General features: G+C 41.1%; 1 protein-coding gene across 1 annotated transcript in view; it reads left to right on the top strand.

The window, feature by feature from the left end:
• The window catches only part of wwox (WW domain containing oxidoreductase), a 116,709-nt gene that overhangs the window by 17,431 nt on the left and 79,449 nt on the right, over positions 1-19,829 (top strand). The window contains exon 6 of the mRNA XM_085914643.1: positions 16,482-16,570. Within this exon, the coding sequence (XP_085770769.1) occupies positions 16,482-16,570 (89 nt within the window). The remainder of the gene's footprint in view (positions 1-16,481; positions 16,571-19,829) is intronic.

Here is a 19,829-nt window from a genome sequence, read left to right on the forward strand (position 1 = left end):
AGACTGATTGCATGTTCAGATCATTCAGGACATCTTAGGAACTGTTTTTCACATTTCCCCAAATTTGCCAAATTGTATTTAGTCCCAAATTTCCATTTCTAAATTTCTAAATGAATTGATGCATCTTTTCATTTCCTCATGTAGCGCACATTTGTTTTTCAGACGCACATTGAACATTTCTTCCATTTTAATTTGTTTCCCAGCATTTTATTGCAGCGTCAGCTCTTCATTATTCACACGCAATTTTCTTCCCAAGCTGCACTTCCTAGTTACATATAATTTTGACTCTGATGTTTGACGTATCAACTGTGAGACTCCGTGGCTCGTCACGTCGTCTTTCATCGCCCGCTGAGGGTGGTCATAGACCAAAGAGAAGGCCCTAATGAGTTTAAATGTCTCTGCGTGTTCACGTCGGACTGAGCGGAAAGGACTGTACGCTCATAGTCTCTTGTCACTTAGCGTTTGCGACGGAAGTCGGACTGATTGAGCACACCAGTGCATCGCAGGTCATCCGCTGGAATTGACATGTCTCCAATTGACTTGCCAGCCTAAGCAGGCTCAAGCACTTTTAAACCGCAAATAGCATCCTTCAACGTGGAAGATTAAGGTTTTGCTTTGAGTGATATTTTCTTCACAGCATGCAGTTGTAATTCTTCACGTGTCCATAGATCTCCTGTTTTCTGAATTGGCTAAGATGTTCAATAAATCAGTTAAAGAAATGCTTTTGTGAACGGCCATAGATATTCGAGGAATGCTGTGCCTTGAACAGGCAAAAATGAAGGTCTCAGCTTGTGTGCCCTTTATGTAAATATGTACATGCGTGTGGTATGTGCTTTGACAGAACGGTATACAGCTTCATCACCCCGTGCGGCTGAATGCATATTTATCAGAGAGAAAATTCATGCTCAAAGAATCCAACCTCGGCCTCCATACATCATTATCAAACACACAAACACGGGTGCGCACACACAGATCCACATTTCATTAGAGAGGTAGAATCAGGCAGCAGTAGATTAAAAACACGTTTTTTTTTTATACAGATCCATAAATCAAGCATGGGGCGAAGGGGGATTCATTTAGAGAACAGCAGAATTGTGGCGTAGTTGCCCTCACGTGACTATCGCTTAGGCACGATACTTTGATACACTGCCTTTTTATTAGTTTCATTCTCTATAGCCTCGTATCAATGATAATCTCCCTACATTTGACTTGCAGAGTAGAGGGGACGTCGGGTTCATTTTAGTTTTACTCCACACATAGCCACAGAGGTTGAGGGTATTTGGTTTTAGTATTTGTTAGCAATGTGACTCAAATACTATGTAATTAATTTCTGTGTAACTTGATGGAGAGTGATCATCAGCCTAATAGCATGATTGCCAATGTCACATTTTAATATTTTGGGAAAAAAAAACACTGTCGTGATGTAGCATTTGTGGATTACCATGAACTGTTTTTTTCGCTGGTAAAATATTATTGTATTCATTAATATTGTGACAGTAAGATACAAAGGATTGGTGGCAAGTATGCTGCTAGGCTTAGTCAAGGTTTTGTGTAAATCTTTTTAGCAACTTTGGAGAAATTCAATTAGTTCTTTTTGTCAGTTTTTGCCCTTTTGCCCCTTTTTTTTTTTTTTTTTTTTAGAAAGTCAGAGCTTCAAGCTTTGTATAATTGACTCTGATTGTATACAAATACAGTGATACTTTGGTTCATGAGTTTTAATGTATACTGCCATCACGTTTACAACTCAAATCACTTTTGTCTCAAATCAAGATTTATAATGAAAATGGAAATTCCATTCATCTTTTCCAGCCCCTCGCCTTCAAAAATAAAACAAATAAACAAAACGTTGAGCCCCCCCCCCCACACACACACCTTCCAATATATATACGCCAAAGAACGTAACATTGGCAAAAGTCTGCGCTCTACTTAATGTCATTCCTTAACGGTATTTTACGATGATCATTTTTACCTGCTGTTGTCTCCAGCCATCCATCTGGCAGTGTGTTTTAGTGTGCTTGTGGCTGCAGTACAGGTGTAATTTCGCCTGCACTAAACCCCCCAACAAGTGGTGCCAGGGGAGAGTGAAGCATATTACGGGTTCAAGCGGGCTGTGCTCATCTGAACCACAGAGCACACCAGGCCCACCTGACCTGTGACCGGGCTCAGTCCCCGCGAGTGTGTCTTGTGTGTGTGTGTGTTTGTGTGTGTTCTGGGAGGCTCAATAGTGCCGGAGACGCCTCATTGTTTTTCCTTTATAGCGTAAAGCCTTTATTAGGGGCTGGACCTCTTTGGCAGCTGTGGGGTAATATTGGCTAATATGTTTCAGTTGAGAAATGAGCAGGCATGATTATGCGCGTGTGTGTTTTATTTACAGAGCAGCTTTGTGGGGTAAGCTAGAAAAGTGTAGAACATTGGTGTCAAACTCAAGAACCCAGCGCCAGATTTGGCCCCCCCTTTGTCACTCACTAAAGCAAATTTATTTATATATATAAATTATATATATAAATTATATATATATATATATATATATATATATATATATATATATATATATATATATATATATATATATATATATATATATATATATATTATATATATATATATATATATATATATATATATATATATTTATATATATAATTTATATTTATATATATTTCTTTTTTCCAAGACTTGATGATTTGGCAGTCCTTAAGTCATTGAAACACGAGTCTGTTTATGTCATTGGCAGTGAACAAAGTCAATTTGTGCCTGCCAGATAAATTAGCCCAAATAAAAGCCTGCAGACACGTCATGAATGATGAACCCGGTGTCTTGTCCGAGTTTATGCGGCTATGTGAACATTTGGATACTTCCTCCAGTTGAGTTTGCTTCATTAATTTGGGTAACCAAATCTCCTGTGTTGAATGAATGACCAAGAGTAGAGCCAAGCGAGGTAATGAAGGGGGAGATGGGCTGAGAGAGCAGAAGGAGATCGGAGGAGGGGAGGAGGTGGGGCGCCGGCATCCATTATGCCCCACAGCCGCCCAGGGGTCGACTTCAGCGAGACCGATTCTGAGCGATCGGGTTCGGACTCTGGCGCCCATAAATCCCGGTGTGTGACACTGATGGATGTGCCCTGTAAAACCTTCCCACCCTGACACATGGAGCAACACAGAGTACTGCGGGGAAACGCCAGTGCTCCAGGTTCTTGTCAACTAGGCCTTGGAGTGAAGAGGGGATGATTGAGAGAAGGAAGGAGAGATCAGGAAGTGAGAGATCTGCGGGCAGAATGTGAATATGTTTGCATGGACATTAATACAGTATTTGTTCTCCGCCAGAAAAGCTTCGAGCTTTTTGTTTGTCACTCCCAGTTAAAGTTTACTGTAAAATTGAGGCATAAAAAGCAAAAAACAAAACAAAAAACAGTGTGTATGTACACAAAATATTCACACAAATCAAATTTAATCCAATGAAAAGGTTCACCAACTAAAAGCCAACTTGCGTAAAACACCATAGACAGACTATATATAATTAATAAACTATCACTATATATAAAAAATATATATAATTACCTGTATAATTTTCACCTATTGTGCGCCGGTCTGGAGTGTGTTCCCCGTGATAAAAGTGGGGTCAAGTGTATACTCACCTCAAGATTCTCTTAAATTCTCGTGGGGACTTGTTAAACCATATCGCAATATTGTGTCAGCACGATTAGTATGCTTATTTAGTGAATTTAATATAGCTGCTTTTGTTGATTTTGTTACACACACCATTTGATGCATGACCAAAATGAAAAGAGCTCATTAAGAAGGCACCAAATACAGGAACTGCAGACCTGGCCAGACAGGAAATGGAGACGCGCACACCTCCTTATTAACAAAAGCCCCTTTTGGGCCGTAAAGCACCGTCCCAATGAGAACAAGCCAAACATCCTGATTAGAGGGGCGGAGGGGTTTTGCTACCCTAATGAAGGTTTGCCACTCATTTATGATATTGGTAGGGGTGGTATAGTGACTAGGCCTGTGGGACAATTGTGTGTGGATGTGTTTTTGTTTGCGCGAGATGGCAAATGCAGCACGTTTGTGTGGATGAGATGGACATCCACAACTCATTTGTGGGAGTCAGTTTTACGGCCGCGGTTAATGGCGATGAGCTGGTGTTAAGAGCCTTGGGAGACACTCGTTTTACATAAAGTCGTAAGAGGCCTTCACTGTTTGTTTGTGGTCAAGTTGGAGGCTATGGCATTTTTCTCACCAGCTGAACCCCCTTCTCTGCTTGGCTATAAAATACATTATTGCCAATATTGTCATTCATAATTACATGGTGGGTCATCATGTCCACTAACCATGAACTGTACAGCACAAATGGAAAACTTAAGGCCCAGTTACCAGACCTGGCCAGCCCACAAAGGCCGAGCTCACACCGAGCAACGTGGCCGAAATTGTCTGAACTGCCGTATAGCTTCTAAAAATCCCAACAGATTCTTTTTCCAGTTATTGGGGCAAGCCGCTTCTTTCAAGACAATCAATTATTCTTATGGGTCAATGCCAAATAATGCAATGTCAAATATTGTATGTAAAGAGTCAAAACAGGAAGAGAATTTAGTACCACTTGTAGTAGAGTGGTGGCTAAACAGACAAATAAGCTCTTTGGCGGAAGAAACAACAATCAGACTAGACATGAAGGTGAACATCAAAAGCAAGTGAACAACGGGGAATCTCAAGTTTAAGCTCATCCAAACAAGCTGCGTACGACTAAACTAGCATCACGATCGCAGTGTTGCCCTCTTGCTCTCTCCGCTTTCTAATATCTCCCCTGTGATCGCCACAGGAGATACCTGGAGTCCACCTCATTCATCACGGCGGTTTGATTCCTCAGCTTCAAAGTGAACAGAGGAAGCGAGAAAGAGTAGAGTCATAACAAGCCCTCTTCTGTTCTTCTTTCAAACTCGCTTTCCTTCAAGTGTGTGAGTGAGAGATGAATACAGCCAACAGAATTAATTGCACTCCGTTACAGAGGATCAGCAAGTTTGCTCCGTCGGCGTGCTGATCTGCCATATGGTTGCCCACTAGGTGAACGCTTTGATTAATGTAGCCGCGTTCTACACTACTCCCGCCTCCCTCACCACCAATATTTGATTCTGATAACTAAAAGTCAGCTTTGAGTTCCTGAGCATCGCCGTTGTCTTCCTGTTTCTCCTTTGTTTGGCTGCTTTTGATCTGCTCACTTGATGCATCTCTGTATGCCACCAAAGTTTGCCTTTCAGTCTTGTTTTTGTCGGGGAGCTCTTCGTCTATATATGCAATCGTGCAGGCTGCTTCTGGAGAGGATACCGTCAAAGTGTCACTTAGATTGCAATGAGTGGTTTTCTTCTTGTGATTGGCTCCAAGTCAGCCCTAAGATCATTCAGAAGCTCCAAAATCACATTAATGAAAAGATATGAACGGTTAGGTTTTAAGTACAGTGTGGGTTCTTCTGCTATCTCTGCCGGGTGTTAACAAGGAAGTAAGCACATCCTGGATGAGTCACATATCAATAGAGCCGAGTAGAGGTAATAACACCCGAGCTAAGGTTCAGCCACGAAGAACAACAAGAGACGCTAACTAGAAAGGCAACTCTCAGGTGGATCATTTGCTATCTGCAAATCACACTTTGCGCCTGTCTGTGTTACGTATTAAAGAAAATTCTCCGCTAGAAGCAGTGGGCTAGTGTCAGTGCCGTCATCAACTTGCATGAGATGAAATGTTCACGCCTAAGGTTACAAGTTCAAATATTTTCCTCTCTGGCTTTAATTGGTGTAACACCAATGCAGACACTTATTCCGCCACATCCATGACCGTCACTTGGGTGCTTTGTTTTGCTTCCTTTTTATGGTCCAGCCCCACTGCTCGTCTGTTTTCTGTTCCGCTCGTTCTTAAGTGCTGTCATTCTCATATGTTAAGATGTGGCCCAGAGGGCCCTTAGCTAGACCAATGGCTGGGAATGAACTGTGAGCCCCCATCCAAGGGAGTGCCCACAATGGGCTTGCTGGCCCCATTAAATCTCCTTGATTACTTGCAGTGGCTGTGGTGGGAGTGGTAAAATGGTGGGTTGTCCAAATCAGCTGATTGAGATGCAAATGGAGGCAGTAACTCACAGGTAATGCAGAGCTCCACCATCCATTGATGTATCCATTCATCCATTTCCTCTTTTGCTCTCACCAATTTCTCATTGCTTCATATTTCCAGCATAGGAGGCAACATGTTATTGTCTCAATGTGAATTCCAGATATTTATTATCAAAGAGTCCTTGGCAGTGAAGAGATTCCCAGACCTAACTGATTTAATCACTGTTGTTCTGGGATTGTCTGAGGACCAGTCCAAGACTTGGTCTGTCTTTCATCGCAAGTCAGCCTTCAAGGTCTTCATTTGGTCTTTCTCAATTTCTTGGTTTTGATTGTTTCTTCATATTCTTGGGTCAGACTTGTTTTAGGCCCCTCGGAATCTCTGTCTCGACTTGCTAAAGAAGGACATTTTGTAGATTTCGAAAATAATTATCATAAAAAACATTGTCTTGGTCTTAACATAGTTTAAACCTCTCAAAGTATTGGTCTAATTTTGTATTTGGGTCCTCAAAGTCTTCTTCTTGTCTTGATCTTGGCTCCTTGAAGTCTAGGTTTCAACTTTTCTTGACACCTCAAAGTCTCAGTTCTGAATTGTCTCAACTCCCCATAGTCTTGGTCTCAGCTCCTCATAGTCTTGATCTTAATTTGGTCTTGGATTCTTAAGACTATAAAGTTTGATTAGACGCAGCCACCGTGCGTGCCATTTTAGATACTTCGACTGTCACAAAGATATCATGCCTGGTGACAATCAGGACCAGGACTGACCTCTCAGTTCCTCTGAGTTTCTGAGTGTAAACAAATGCACACAGTAACATGTCAGGTAGTGGGTCCGTCATTAGGAGGACGGAATGAACTCGGGAGCAAGAGGAGAAAAAGGAGGGGGTGGAGTAATTGCAAAGTCCTTTGCTGAATTGTTCAGTGGATGCAAATTTAAATCCCTGCTATTATTTTAATAATCTGCCTTTTACTGCTTGTGCTCGGATCATTTGTTTGCAAACCAGGTTATTTGGAAAGGGAGGCTCGGGGGTAATTTCATGCTTTGGAGCATTTATATCTATAACTTAATGAGGAAAGGGCCTGTTGTTTCCTGGTAATACGCTGATAGAGGGGAGCAAACTTTTGCCTCCCCGTTTAGGGTACTGTTAGGAGGCAATAACGTGGGATTACCCTGATGGAATTAAGGAACAAGCAGAGGTGATGCAGCTATGGCTTGAAGACCAAATGAAAGTCTGAGGCTTCATTCTGGGATTTTCCAGTTCTAAACAATGTTTTCCATTTGCCCATTAGAGGAAGATGACTCAAATTTCATCCTGAGATTGAATCATTCCTCAATCTTGCTTAATTGGAATCACTCTGTTTTTCTAAATCAGATGAGATCCCTGTCATGACCCCCAAACAGGATAAAAAGTATAAAAAAATGATGTTTAGTCTTCTTTATTGTTAGTTTTGATTGATTCACCTTCCGAAGTGCATATCCTCACGAGGGTCACGGGGTAGTTAGGTTTTCTGCTCTTAAAACTTCATCATACAACCTGATTTTGATCTGGATTTATCTTCGCGCCTCAAAATCTTTTCCTGACTTGGTCTCAGCTCCTCAAACCCTTGATTTTGAATCCTAAAAGGATTGTTCCTGACTTATTTTGGTTCCTTAAAGTCTTCATCTTGTTTTTGTCTCTGCTACTCAAAGTCATTCAAATTTCATCAACAATCTGCCTAGATTCACTCATCCCTCAACTTTGCCTGATTGAAATCACTATGTTTTCTTACCTTGAACATTTTTGTTGATCTCTTTATTGGTTCCATTCTATTAGTTATTAGTCTCAGCATCAGTTTAGGCAATGCAGGTTGGTCCAGTGCACATGATGTCACGTAGTCTCAGGATTCAGCTTTGAGGCACTGCCCCAATTCGATTGACACAATTTGATTACATTTAGCTTGGCGACAAAAAAGAAGAAGCCAGTGACCAGCTTTGTCAGGTGATCAACATTTTTAATGTGGTTACCTCTTCAGTGAAGCCAACATGGGACCGGGGTGGCGGCTGCCTGGATGGACTGAGGACGAGGTGCGCTTCCACGCCCAGGCGTCCACACTACTCTCATTCCTTTGCTACCCAGTCAAGGACTCCTGGAAGCTTGTAAAATTGAATCAGACTGCATGAATTAGAGCATTAACTCAATTTGTTTACAAGGCGTCATTTCTTCTCCGGCAGGCTGCATCCTTGACGACTATCTGCGGCTCGCTGAACCCGGACCTTTGCAGAGGTCACTTGATGCATTTATTACGTTGTTCACAAAGGATTTTTTTTCTGGCTATTATCAAGTGACAAGGGGCTGGCCATACATGAGCAGAATATTATTAGACAAATTGTTCTATATGTTGAGGAGCACACCCTCGGCTACAGCTTTTACTAATAGTTGCTTATACAAATCTTACCTTTGTTGTACTTTCACAATGGATGTTTTCTGTGGCATGGGTTTGTTTATTATTTTTTGTTTTTAGCCAACTACAGCAATCTTGTGCTATTCGCATGGTATGAGCCCTGCTGTGTTGTGAAAAACCACGCGTAATATATAACCCCCCCACCCAAATATTATAAATGCTTTTATTGCTAGTTTCAAGCTGTTTTGGGATTCTGATCCCCAAAACAACTCATCTGACTACAAATTATTGAATAAATCGTACAAGCCGCAGCTGCCCAACTTGGACTATAGATTGTCATATTCAGCAAAATCTGACTTTATCAAAAAAAAATTGTTAGGCAGTCATGTTATTAGTGTGATGATATGTAAAATTTTGTGCCCATGTTTTTTTAAAAAAAAAAAAAAAACAACAACAACAAAAAAATGATCGACGGCGGTACCTTGACTTGCAAGATTGATTTGTTCTGTTACCTAAATTGTAACTCAATTTACTTCTAAAATACTTGGCCAATAAAGATGCTTCCGATTCAAATTGTGACAGTGACACCGCTTTCAATGCGACAATGGCGATAGAAGTGTATGGGCGAAATGGCTCAATCCTCCTATTCCGTGTCTGTTCATAGTAGCGAGGCGGAAAGAAGGCAGATTATTCTCACTTTGAACAAGCCATGTAAAAAGGACTATTGATGAATTGATTAAGCGGATCTTGTTCTGTTTCTTGGTCCTGCAAGTGTGTTACTTTCTTTCCGAGACAAAAAGATAAAGGCCCCAACTATTATATTTCTAGGCTAAACTATTGTGACAGTAGTAACTGGTAAGCAGTTTATAATATTGCCAAACAAAAGAGCCTTTAATCAAAATGCGCAGCAGTGCCTGCGGATGCTCAAACGTTTCTTCATCAAAAGGCCTTTTATACACTTATAAACATCAAAGGCCTCCATGCTTCTTAATTGCCAGAATCTTTTCTTACTCAATTAAGTTATGCTTGTGTTTTCATAAAGATGAGACAAAAAGGGGGCTTTGGGTAACCAAATCAGCGCAGTGGACTTGATCATGGCTGTGTGTTCAACACAAGAGATGTACACATATGTAAATGTGAGTGTGTTCTGGAATTCAGCAGCCCTGCAGTCACTAAAACGGTACCAGGCGCGAGTGTTTCCGGAGAAGAAGTGAGTTTAATCCACGCAATTACGTTATTTTTGCACATGATTTTACACTTGCATGAGTGGAGCTTTATTGCTGACGCTCTTAAACACCAAGTTGAAGATGCTGTGCAGATGCACTGGCTCAAGGAGTGCGGAACTTTTGAACTTGTTTGTAAGCTTGCATGAAAACATAAAAATACAAAAATGTTCCCTTTGCCCATTTGGACCAATGGTGTTCCTTTTCCAACCATAAACAGTATCCACTTATTTATATACCTCAGGGTTCAATTGTGAGGCCTAAAGGGTACATAACAAAAAATTCCACTTGGACAATTAAGTCTTTTCTTTTTCCTTTATACACATAACAAACTGAAAAAGTTAGATAAAGCTATTCTTTCAACTGTGCACTTGCAGTGTAGTTTAAACCTAAGTGCCAAATAATCAGTTTCTGAGTGACGTTCACAAAGAATAATAAGTTGTGTATGCATATTCTGTACATGTGTAATTGCCAGCATTCTTTCTGATTGCTTTCAAAAATACGGCGGCAACATATAGGAGTTGCATTAAAGCGGTGCTTGTTAAGCGTGTCGGTTACACCCAAGACGTGCTGCAAAATGTGCACTGTCTGCGAATATGCCGGAGATAGAAAAGCCTAAGTCCGGAGGGGGAGATGAGTGAGGAGGAAAAGGAGGGAAGTACTGAAAGTTAAGTACAGACGTACCTTGACTTATGTCTTTAATCTGTTCTGTGACCTTGCTGCTAACTCAAATGTATTTTATCTTAATCAAACGTTCCCCATTGAAATGAATTTAAATGCCATTTTTGCATTTCTTCGAAATGTCTTTGGTCACCCCCGGACTGGTTCACAGCCAGTCACAGGGCACAAATAACCATTTACACTCGTATTCACAAATTTTAAATGTCCCTATTTTCGCATTAATATGGTTCAATAAAACAGTGCAAAGTTGCTCTAAGAATGATGGTCTACTACCCACAGGATCATTTCTGGCCTTTCTACTGCTTTGTAAGGGCCTAACAATACGTAGATATTGTTATTGATGCGCAACTGTTAATTGATTTATCAATAGCAAAACAATTGTTAAATTAATGGACAACTATTTTGATAATCGGTTAATCGTTTACAGACCATGTTTAACTTAAAAATGTCAAATATTGTGAATTTCAGCCGCTCAGCTGTAAATATTCTGTGATTTCTGTTATCCTGGAAAGCAGACTCATTTTTGGATAGATTTTTTTTTTAATAAAATTTTTTGATTAATCAAGAAATAACTAATTGATTATTAAAATAATTATTACCCCCTATATTTTACATATGCAAACATCAGGGTGTGATACGTGCAAAGGTACTGATTTACTTAATGAAGTTTGTGTGGAGCAATTTGCCTCAGGTCCCGCAGCTCACGTTGGAAAAGTCAACGCTGCCATTATTATGACCGCCCTGTCCTTCTTTTCATTCCTCATCTTTTGCCTCACTCTTCCTTTTCTCCTGTCTCACACTCTCACTCTTCCTTCTAAAGGCATATTTGAGTTCTCAGATATCATACAAAAGCTGTTTTGGCAGCCTTTTTTTTGGAGGGGGGGTCATAAATTATATTTTTGTCCTTTAGTATTATTCTTACACAAAAAAAGGAAGCTTTATGTAATATTTAAATACAAAATGGTTTGTTCTATAGATCCATGTGTCAATTTTGAAACACAGCTTTTACGACTTATAAAATGTAAAGTTTGACAACTCCAACAGAGAAGTGAACACACTTTCCGTGGCCTCATTCTGTTAAGTCATTAAAATGAAAATAAACGAGAATTAGTAGATAAAACTATAATGCATAGTTGTACACTAAATTAAATGTGGCCCCAGGATATAAAATACTCAAATGAATCCCACCTTGACTGGCTATAATATTGAGATTCTGCTTGCGCATGAATGCATCAGTGTTAAAAAAATTCCATCATCATTAAGTGTTATGATATGATACACTTTTTTCTTTTTTAACAGTATAACGGTAAATGCAAGTTGCTGGTATGCATTTTGAGGAAAAGTTAATCGTGATATTTTCTCGTCAATGGATGGCACTAATTGTCTTTTAAAAATAAACGATAGTTTTTTTTAATTTTAGTTTTATTATATCTTGGAATCACTGTTTATTATTTTCCCCATGAATGAATGGCCTTTTTTTTGGGCCTTAGTAAGTTTTCGAACTTGACGATTTTTATGAGCATCTTCTGGTAAAAAAATGAATGGGACCATTGAATAGCCAGAATAAAATTCTGAACAGAGCCCGGATTCCCTGTGTGCGTGTATGTGTGTCTGCGGCATGTGTGTGCGTGCGTGCGCTTGTGTGTGTGAGGGGTGCCCTCGATGCCTGTTTTTCTTTTTTTTTTTAGCGCATCAGCACGTCTGAGGTAGGCCGTCCACGCTTCTCATCTGGAAAATCGCCCCGCGTCCTTCCTTCACCTTTGCTGTATCCGGGCCGTGCCGCAATTGCTTGATTTGTAACTTGATTTCAGGGGAGGGGACAAAAAAACCTGTTGATTATCCCGCTTTCATTAAGACGGGGCGGGGCGGAGGGAAAAAAAAAAAAAAAACCTCAGCTCTTGTCGGAGAAAGAAGAAATCAATTTAATACAGACTTAACTGAAGGAAATTGCATATTCTGCCTGTTTGTGCTGATCAAGCACTTTTCTTTTCCTCACTCGAGACCTGCCTTCCTATTAATTGTGTGTGTGTGTGTGTGTGTGTGTGTGTGTTTGTCATGTGCATCTATCTGTGTTAGGCACTTGAGTGTCATATGTTGTAGGTCAGTTTTCAGACCTCTGCCAGATGTGCATCCTTTTTCACTAGCACACAGTCATACCTTGACTTGCGACAAATCATTCGCATTGAAATGCAATGAAATCGTTCCAGTCATTCACAAAATGAATTTTGTATTTGCGTGTTTGACTGTCTTGTTCCATTTAGTAAATGGCAAAAAGAGCATCTGTTACTATGGCCACATGCAACAGTACATTATACATAATATTTTATGACTGCACGTGTGACTGAACCAGATGTAGAGGAGTCGGTTTAATATTTATGAATAAATGTCATCATTGTGACAACTTGATATATGAGTTCCCCTCACCTCCTTTCGTTTTCTTTTGGCTAAAAATACACATCCATGATAAAATACAGTCTTAAGCGCTGATGACCAATTTAGCATGGCGTGTCGCGGACAAGGTCACGAGAGATGCGGACACCGTTCCTCCCTCCGAGGCCTTTTTTCCTTTTCTCCTAATCTACGGAGCAAGAAGAGAGGGTCTCAAAGTCGTTTCCCTAATTGCTTTTATAAGGTGCCCTTTTCACACGCTGTCATTCCTGCTCGTTCACTTTCACTGCCGCTACAACACCTTACCTCCGCAGTTGAATTGAAATGACGACAAAACATTTCATAAAGTTTGGAACAAGTTGAACTGTGGTCTGCAGAGTAATTAGGTTTTGTAACTTTGGGTCCAGAAGTATTTGGACAGTGACTGATTTTATGATGAGCAGTACGCCAGGAATTAGTGGACAATTTTTTTTATGGTGGGCAACACACTGGCCTAGTTGTGGATGGTTTTTATGGTGAGCAGCACGGTGTACCAATTTGGCCGTTTTTATGGTGGGCAACACAACGGTTGACGTTTTTTTATGGTGGATAGCATGCTGGATTGCTTTTATGATGAGCATTATGGAGGACTAGTTGTTGATGGTTTTTATGGCGGAGACTTTCGTTAGTGGAAATGATATGGTTTGGTTGAACATTTTTGGCATCTAGTGTATAATTGTTATATACTGTATGCTCTCTTTGTACATGTTGCTGGTTTGTACTGTATATGTGTGGAGCAGTTATTTGAATGTGTATCATTATGTAACAACAAATGCTTATTTCTGTTAGTTTGTCTCTGATTCGGCAATGTGCGTACTTTAACCTGTAGTCCGATATTATATTCTTTAATCAATTTGGGATTTAAGTACACATTGTTTAATACTTGAGTTTTCTGTCCAACTTCAACCAGGATTGGCAACCATCTTGAAGCATGTGCGCTATACCTGTTATTTGAAAAATTGTGTTTTCTGAGTTTCTTTGCGGTTCCTTGCAGTGTTGCTGTATGATAGCGAGTGAGTGACAACTGGTGCTGAGCAACGCTTTAAAAAGTGTGTTTGATAAGTTTAACTGTCCTATAATAAGTTTGAATATGTTTGAAGTATGAAAGTTCAAACTACATAATAAAAATGTTTTTTTTTTGTAATTGTCATGATTGAAGATACCTTCGTATCGCGGGCAAATCTGGAACATTGACTGTGAGTTTTAGGCAAAGGGAGGGAGGGCTGCATTTGATTTCTTAAGTGTTGGCCCTCCATAGGTGATCTCTGAAGGTGGCCAAGAGGTGACGCAAGATGGAAACAGGGGTTAAATTAGAAGTGGGAGTGCCCGCGGAGGATTAGGCGATGAGATTGAGCCGAGTGCATTAAGGCAGTGTATTATTTGGCGGTTCCACTTGCTTGCGTCCATTAGGGTTGGCTGCCGTGCTGTTTAAGAGGTCAACTAAGTGTGCACGTGTGTTTTTTAAGACTTGCCAGAGTGGTCCAGTGTCTTATTGAACAGGACGGGTCTCCCCCTGCTCTAATACCTCTTCATTTTATTGGATTGGATGGCCCCAGTTATAATTGTATTAGTTTTTACCCCCACTTTCCATCCCCCTCTGCTCTTATGCCATCTATCTAGTCAGCAAACACTGTGTCATTCTTCAGGAGAGAACCCCCCCCCCCCCCCCCCCCTTCTACACTCACATACACACACACACACAGGTATTTAGGGGTATACATTCCAGACCCACAGTTGGTTTCAAAGACCATATTAAGAAAGTAAAAGAGTAAAGTCAACGAGAAAGTATTATATGTTAAAATAAAATTACCTTAGTTCAGCCGTTTTATCCTAAATGCAATATCTATCTATCGATGAATATAAAATCATGATATAAAAAAAAAACCCTCTTAACACAGCATAATCACTCAAAATAATATTATTGTAACACCTGTGAACCAGGCCTTGGCAAAAATATTCAGTAAATATATCAATCAGTATGTGGATACCCCGCTTACATAAGTCATTCAGGTCTTGCTGCCGCTGCACAGTCAGCGATTTACACCGGAGTCAACCACTGTCACTCACTGTCCCCTCGCCCTTGAAGAGGCCAGAAGTTGTCAGGCTCCTCATAAAAAAAAAGATTGCATTCTCCTGATCTTTTTCTATCAATTTTTCCCTCCTCCTTCCAAAACCTGGCCATCTGTCTAATTGTTCACCTCCGTGGCTTTTATGCTTTTTACATGCCCCCCCTTCCCACTTCTTTCCAGGCAATAAACTTTATTTTCTTCGCAAGACTTCAATCTACAGGAAAGGGAGGGGGGGGGGGGGGGGTATTGCTCACCTTCTCCCTGCTGGATTTGCTCCAGTGGGCCCAACTTCAACCCCCTACTTATCTCCTATCTCTCAATCTCTCTCCCTCCATCTTCTCCATATGAGTTTGTCAAGCCGGCACCTGCGCTCATCTTCTCTGCTGGTCACCTTTCCTCTCACGCTGACCTCTTAATGATCCCATCGGTACGTGCCCTGACCTTGTTTCAACCTGAATATTCCTCATTTCTCCACCCAAATTTCTCTCTCATGCACAATTGAAGCTCACGTCAAATTGCGTGCGCGCTTAGCGGACTATTTCTTCTCCTCTAAACTGTGCGAAAGTGTCTGTGAGTGTGAAACAGTTGTCTCCCCTCACCTGTGATTACTGCTGTGTGCACATCATATAAGCGGGCGCCTTTATAATCCCATCTATAATGGCCACAATCAGCACTTTAATACTTTGTAATATCATCCATGTAATGGTAGAGTGTAGCAGCAAGAGAATAATTCAGGCATAGATAATGGTGTGATTGCGCGTTTTTACCCTTGAGTCACAACATTGAGTTTGTTGTGTGTGTGTGTGTGTGTGTGTGCGTTTGCATGTATAAATATATCCCAGGGCGGTTAAGTTGCCTGTAAAATGCCTGAAGAAACACATTTCCATCAGCGGGCTCTCTTAACCCTTCACTATGGCTTGTACTCATCGCTCCACGGAGCGTCCTTGCTCAGGAGTCGCTGAGCCGAGGGAGACGTTCCCATAAGATACACTGGGGCCCACGGAATGTTTTTGGGGAGCGTAATGTGAGCTGACAGTCATCATCAGGGATGGCTGGGAGAACGGTCGCCAGGATTCCTGGTGATGCTAAACTGAAAAGGCCATCGGGGAGTTCTCGGAGTCTCTCTTGGGCATGAGTCAAATGGAGCATTTATCAGGAGGAGGGTTGGCAGGCTTTATTTTGACTAAATAATTGGCATATTTTACAGTGAGAAAAATAGCACGGTAAAATATTGCACTGTTTAAAAACAGTCAAATAACTGTAATGACTTTATATAATAGAATGTCAAGAATTAAAACGCTTTATTTATTTTCTTTTTTTATTACCGTACTTTAACATGGTTCAGATCATAAATAGGGCACCAACTTGGTGCCTGTAGGCCTGTTCTAAAAATTGCTCTCCTATGAGGTCCAATTTTCGTGTCGTTCTGCAAAAAACAAAAATCTGACTCAAACTCACCACCGCGAACGTGCTTACCAGTCGACCACGTGCTGCCCCACAAACAAACAAAAATCAGTCATTCAAAGATGATCTCTTTACATTCTCTTTTAATATTTTATATTGTTTTTGCACATTTTCTACAAACTTGATATTTGTGTGTTGTCCCCACAGCACAAAGCCCGAGTGGAAGCCATGATGTGCGACCTGGCCTCTTTCCGCAGTGTCAGGGAATTTGCAGACTCCTTCAAAGCCAAAAAGCTGTGAGTACAAAAACTATTTGGGTTCCGTTTGGTTGAAGTCTTTGGAAAGATCAACTGCATTGTGAATAGACTATTTCACCATAATATCACATGAACTATGCAGAAGCAAAAATCATCCATAAACATTTTCTTTTTCTACAAATGACCTGGTCCACCTGTCCCTTTTAAGAATCAAACGTGCACTCAAGCACAAAAGTTCGCCGACCCTTGTTGTCGAACCATTTTTACATATAAAGGACATCCAGGCTGTTCCTGATGGAGAAAAGGACTAAGGGGTCAGCGTGTGTATATTTGTCTATTTAGAGTGACATTGGCACCTTGGACTTGCTGGTTCTTATTCTGTGGTGGTCAGCATGTGTCTCATTGGCGGGTCGCATCGGTGCTATTTCGGGGGTCATGTATTTTGTCATCAATACTGCTCAACCACCTGCAGGTCTCTTGTGGCAGCATGCATGCGTCTGTGTGTTTATGTATATACGTGTGTGTGTGTGTGTGTTGGCATTAATGTTGAGGGGGAAGGCCCTTGGGAAGAGGCACAGCAGCCATCGCCTGCAGCAGCCCGGAGGCAGGATATGACCATCCAGGACACGAGTCTTGGGGGCGAGCCAAACCTCGCGAGGGTTCTCCCCGCTATAATTTATCCCCGGCCTGGTCATACTGAAGATTTGACTTTTCTTTAATAATAATCCTATAATAATAATCGGTTAGGGTTGGGGTTACAGCTAGCCTACCAAACCCTAGCCCTAGCTCTAACCCTGACCGCAACCCCGACGCTAGCTCCGACTCCAGTTCTGCCTCTGACTCCAGCTCCAACTAACCCGTGTTGCAAATTTTTCCATGATGAAATATTATTTTGGTCCCACTGGGATTTGAACTCGAGTCGCTGTGGTGAGAGTCTAGAGCACTATCCACTATACTATGAAGACTTCACTAGTGTTGCATGGAAGGTATGTACACTATAGAGCAAGGGCTGAGGTTAGAGCTAACAGAGCTTCATTGGTTTTTACTGAAATGTGATAAAAAAAAATCATAAAGAAACCGGATCGCAGGTAAAAAAGTAGCAGGTTTTAGTGTGGTAACTATTATAAGCAATACATTTCAAATGAATAAATGAAATAAAGTTTTTTATTTTCCTGTATTTAATTAAGCACAAATTTGCATCGAGGCCACCAAAAATATTGCATTTTCAAACTTGTTAAAAAAACTCTAAACTGCTACTGCATTCTAATGCTGGTCATTAAAATGGGTACTACCACTTTTGCAATTTGTTGATTGGCTAAATATCTCTTTCTTATGTCAGTCTGTCGCTTTGGCTCACTACCTCACTATTTTGGCAAGGTTGTATTTCTTCATTAGTGGTGCTGTTGGGGTGGGTGGGGGGGGGGGGGGCATATGGGGGAGGGACTCCCAGGGGACGTCAGAGTACATTAATTCTCATCACAAGGCGAACGGAGCAGAGTGGAGGCTGGGAGCTCTGAGCTGTGAATGGCACTGGGCAGCTGTCTGAGTCTGCCACCACTCTATTACTGCACGTATGTCTTCGGGCAGAACGCACGCAAATACGAGCATCGTACGTGCATGCGCGTATACACTCAAGGAAAATAGAACCCAGTGCGCACGAGCACAATAATACTTGGGCAGCGTGTCATTGACAGGTGAAATGTAATCAGTCTTTTTTTTTTTTTTTTCCCCACCTCCCCCCACTCTCGTTTCTCACTCCCTTGCTTTTAAGTGCTTTAGTCAGTGGCTTTCACGCTGCTTTGTGTTCCATTGACCCCGATTCCGCTTTAATTGCCTGTCCTTTGAAATGAAATTACCTGGATATTGATATTGTTCAATGCGAGGCAATTTGATGCGGCGTAATTGACGGAGAACGGCACTGACAGAGTGCCCCTAATACAATTTCTACTGAACGCTCCGTAATTAACACGTGCCATTTGTTCCTGGACACATTCATCCTGGTGTCATTGCAGACATTTTACTTTACATTACAGGTGTAACTGGAGTTGAATTCTGATTTTCATGCTTCTCTGCACATCTAGCAAAATTGCGACCCTGGATCGTGTTTTGAGCCTTCACATACAATTTGCTGGACCTAATTATTTTCAATGAACAATAAAAAAACATTTTCAAGGAAGTTGTGGATCCCCACAAAGACAGAAAATGGGCACTATTAAACTAGAGTGATTATTTTGAGAGGCTGTTGCCAATGATTGATTATGCCATTCACACACTGTACCTGTACATTTTGGTAACAGAGACTCTCAGCGCTTTACTTTTTTAACCTCTTTCGGTCTCTCCCCCCTTTCTCTCTCTCTCTCTCTCTCTCTCTCTCTCTCTCTCTCTCTCTCTCTCTCTCTCTCTCTCTCTCTCTCTCTCTCTCTCTCTCTCTCTCTCTCTCTCTCTCTCTCTCTCTCTTTTTTTTTCTCTCACACACACACAGTGGCAATATCCTCCATGCTGGCCCACATTATCACGGAGGTCAGGGGCCGTACCCAGGAGGGTTATTTAAAGTAAATATATAAACGTATGCCTCCCCGTTTGGTAGTTAACACCCTCGTTTGAGCGGCGCTGAATTTGCACAGTGCAGCGCTGGCCGAGTTGTGCGAGGTCTTTAATGTGGAGAGCGGGACCGGTGCCTTGGGCGGCAACAGGCCTATTAAAGGCCTTCATTAGAGCAGCACTTATGAGAGCGAGACTAACGGGTGGGCAGTTGGATTAACAGGCCTCTCGCATTACAAGCGCACAGCTCGCTTCAGATCACCGGACCTCGGTGATTACACTTTTTTGGAACCAAATGTGTGCGCTTAAAACGGCCAGGCAGACAACAGGTGTCAAATTTACGTCATTTTATTCAGCTTATGAATGCATAGTCTTCATCTTTCTTGCTAAACGGGTTTATTTTCATTTTGGCCGAGTGTGTCATTAAATTGCAATATTGCAAGCATTTTTTTTCACCAAATCCCATTTGATCTATGTTTTGATTCCAGAAGAAATTCAGAACCTAGATTATATACTATTGATGATTTATATTCTTACTTTTTCCTTATTGATTGGTTCGCAATTGATGCATTTAAGCCTTAGTTTAGTTTCAAGTTACCTTGTCCTGCTCTTTTACAGTCTCAAAACATTTCTCATCAAAATGAACACTAACATCATTAATCTATTCTAGACTTCATTTTTTTATGATAAAAAATAGCACTCTACAGTATTATAAAAATACACAGTAATACTATGATAAAATAAAATATAAGAAATG

The sequence above is a fragment of the Syngnathus leptorhynchus genome, chromosome 6 (genome assembly GCF_054491065.1).
Source record: "Syngnathus leptorhynchus isolate UIUO chromosome 6, UIUO_Slep, whole genome shotgun sequence".
NCBI classification, from domain to species: Eukaryota; Metazoa; Chordata; class Actinopteri; order Syngnathiformes; family Syngnathidae; genus Syngnathus; species Syngnathus leptorhynchus.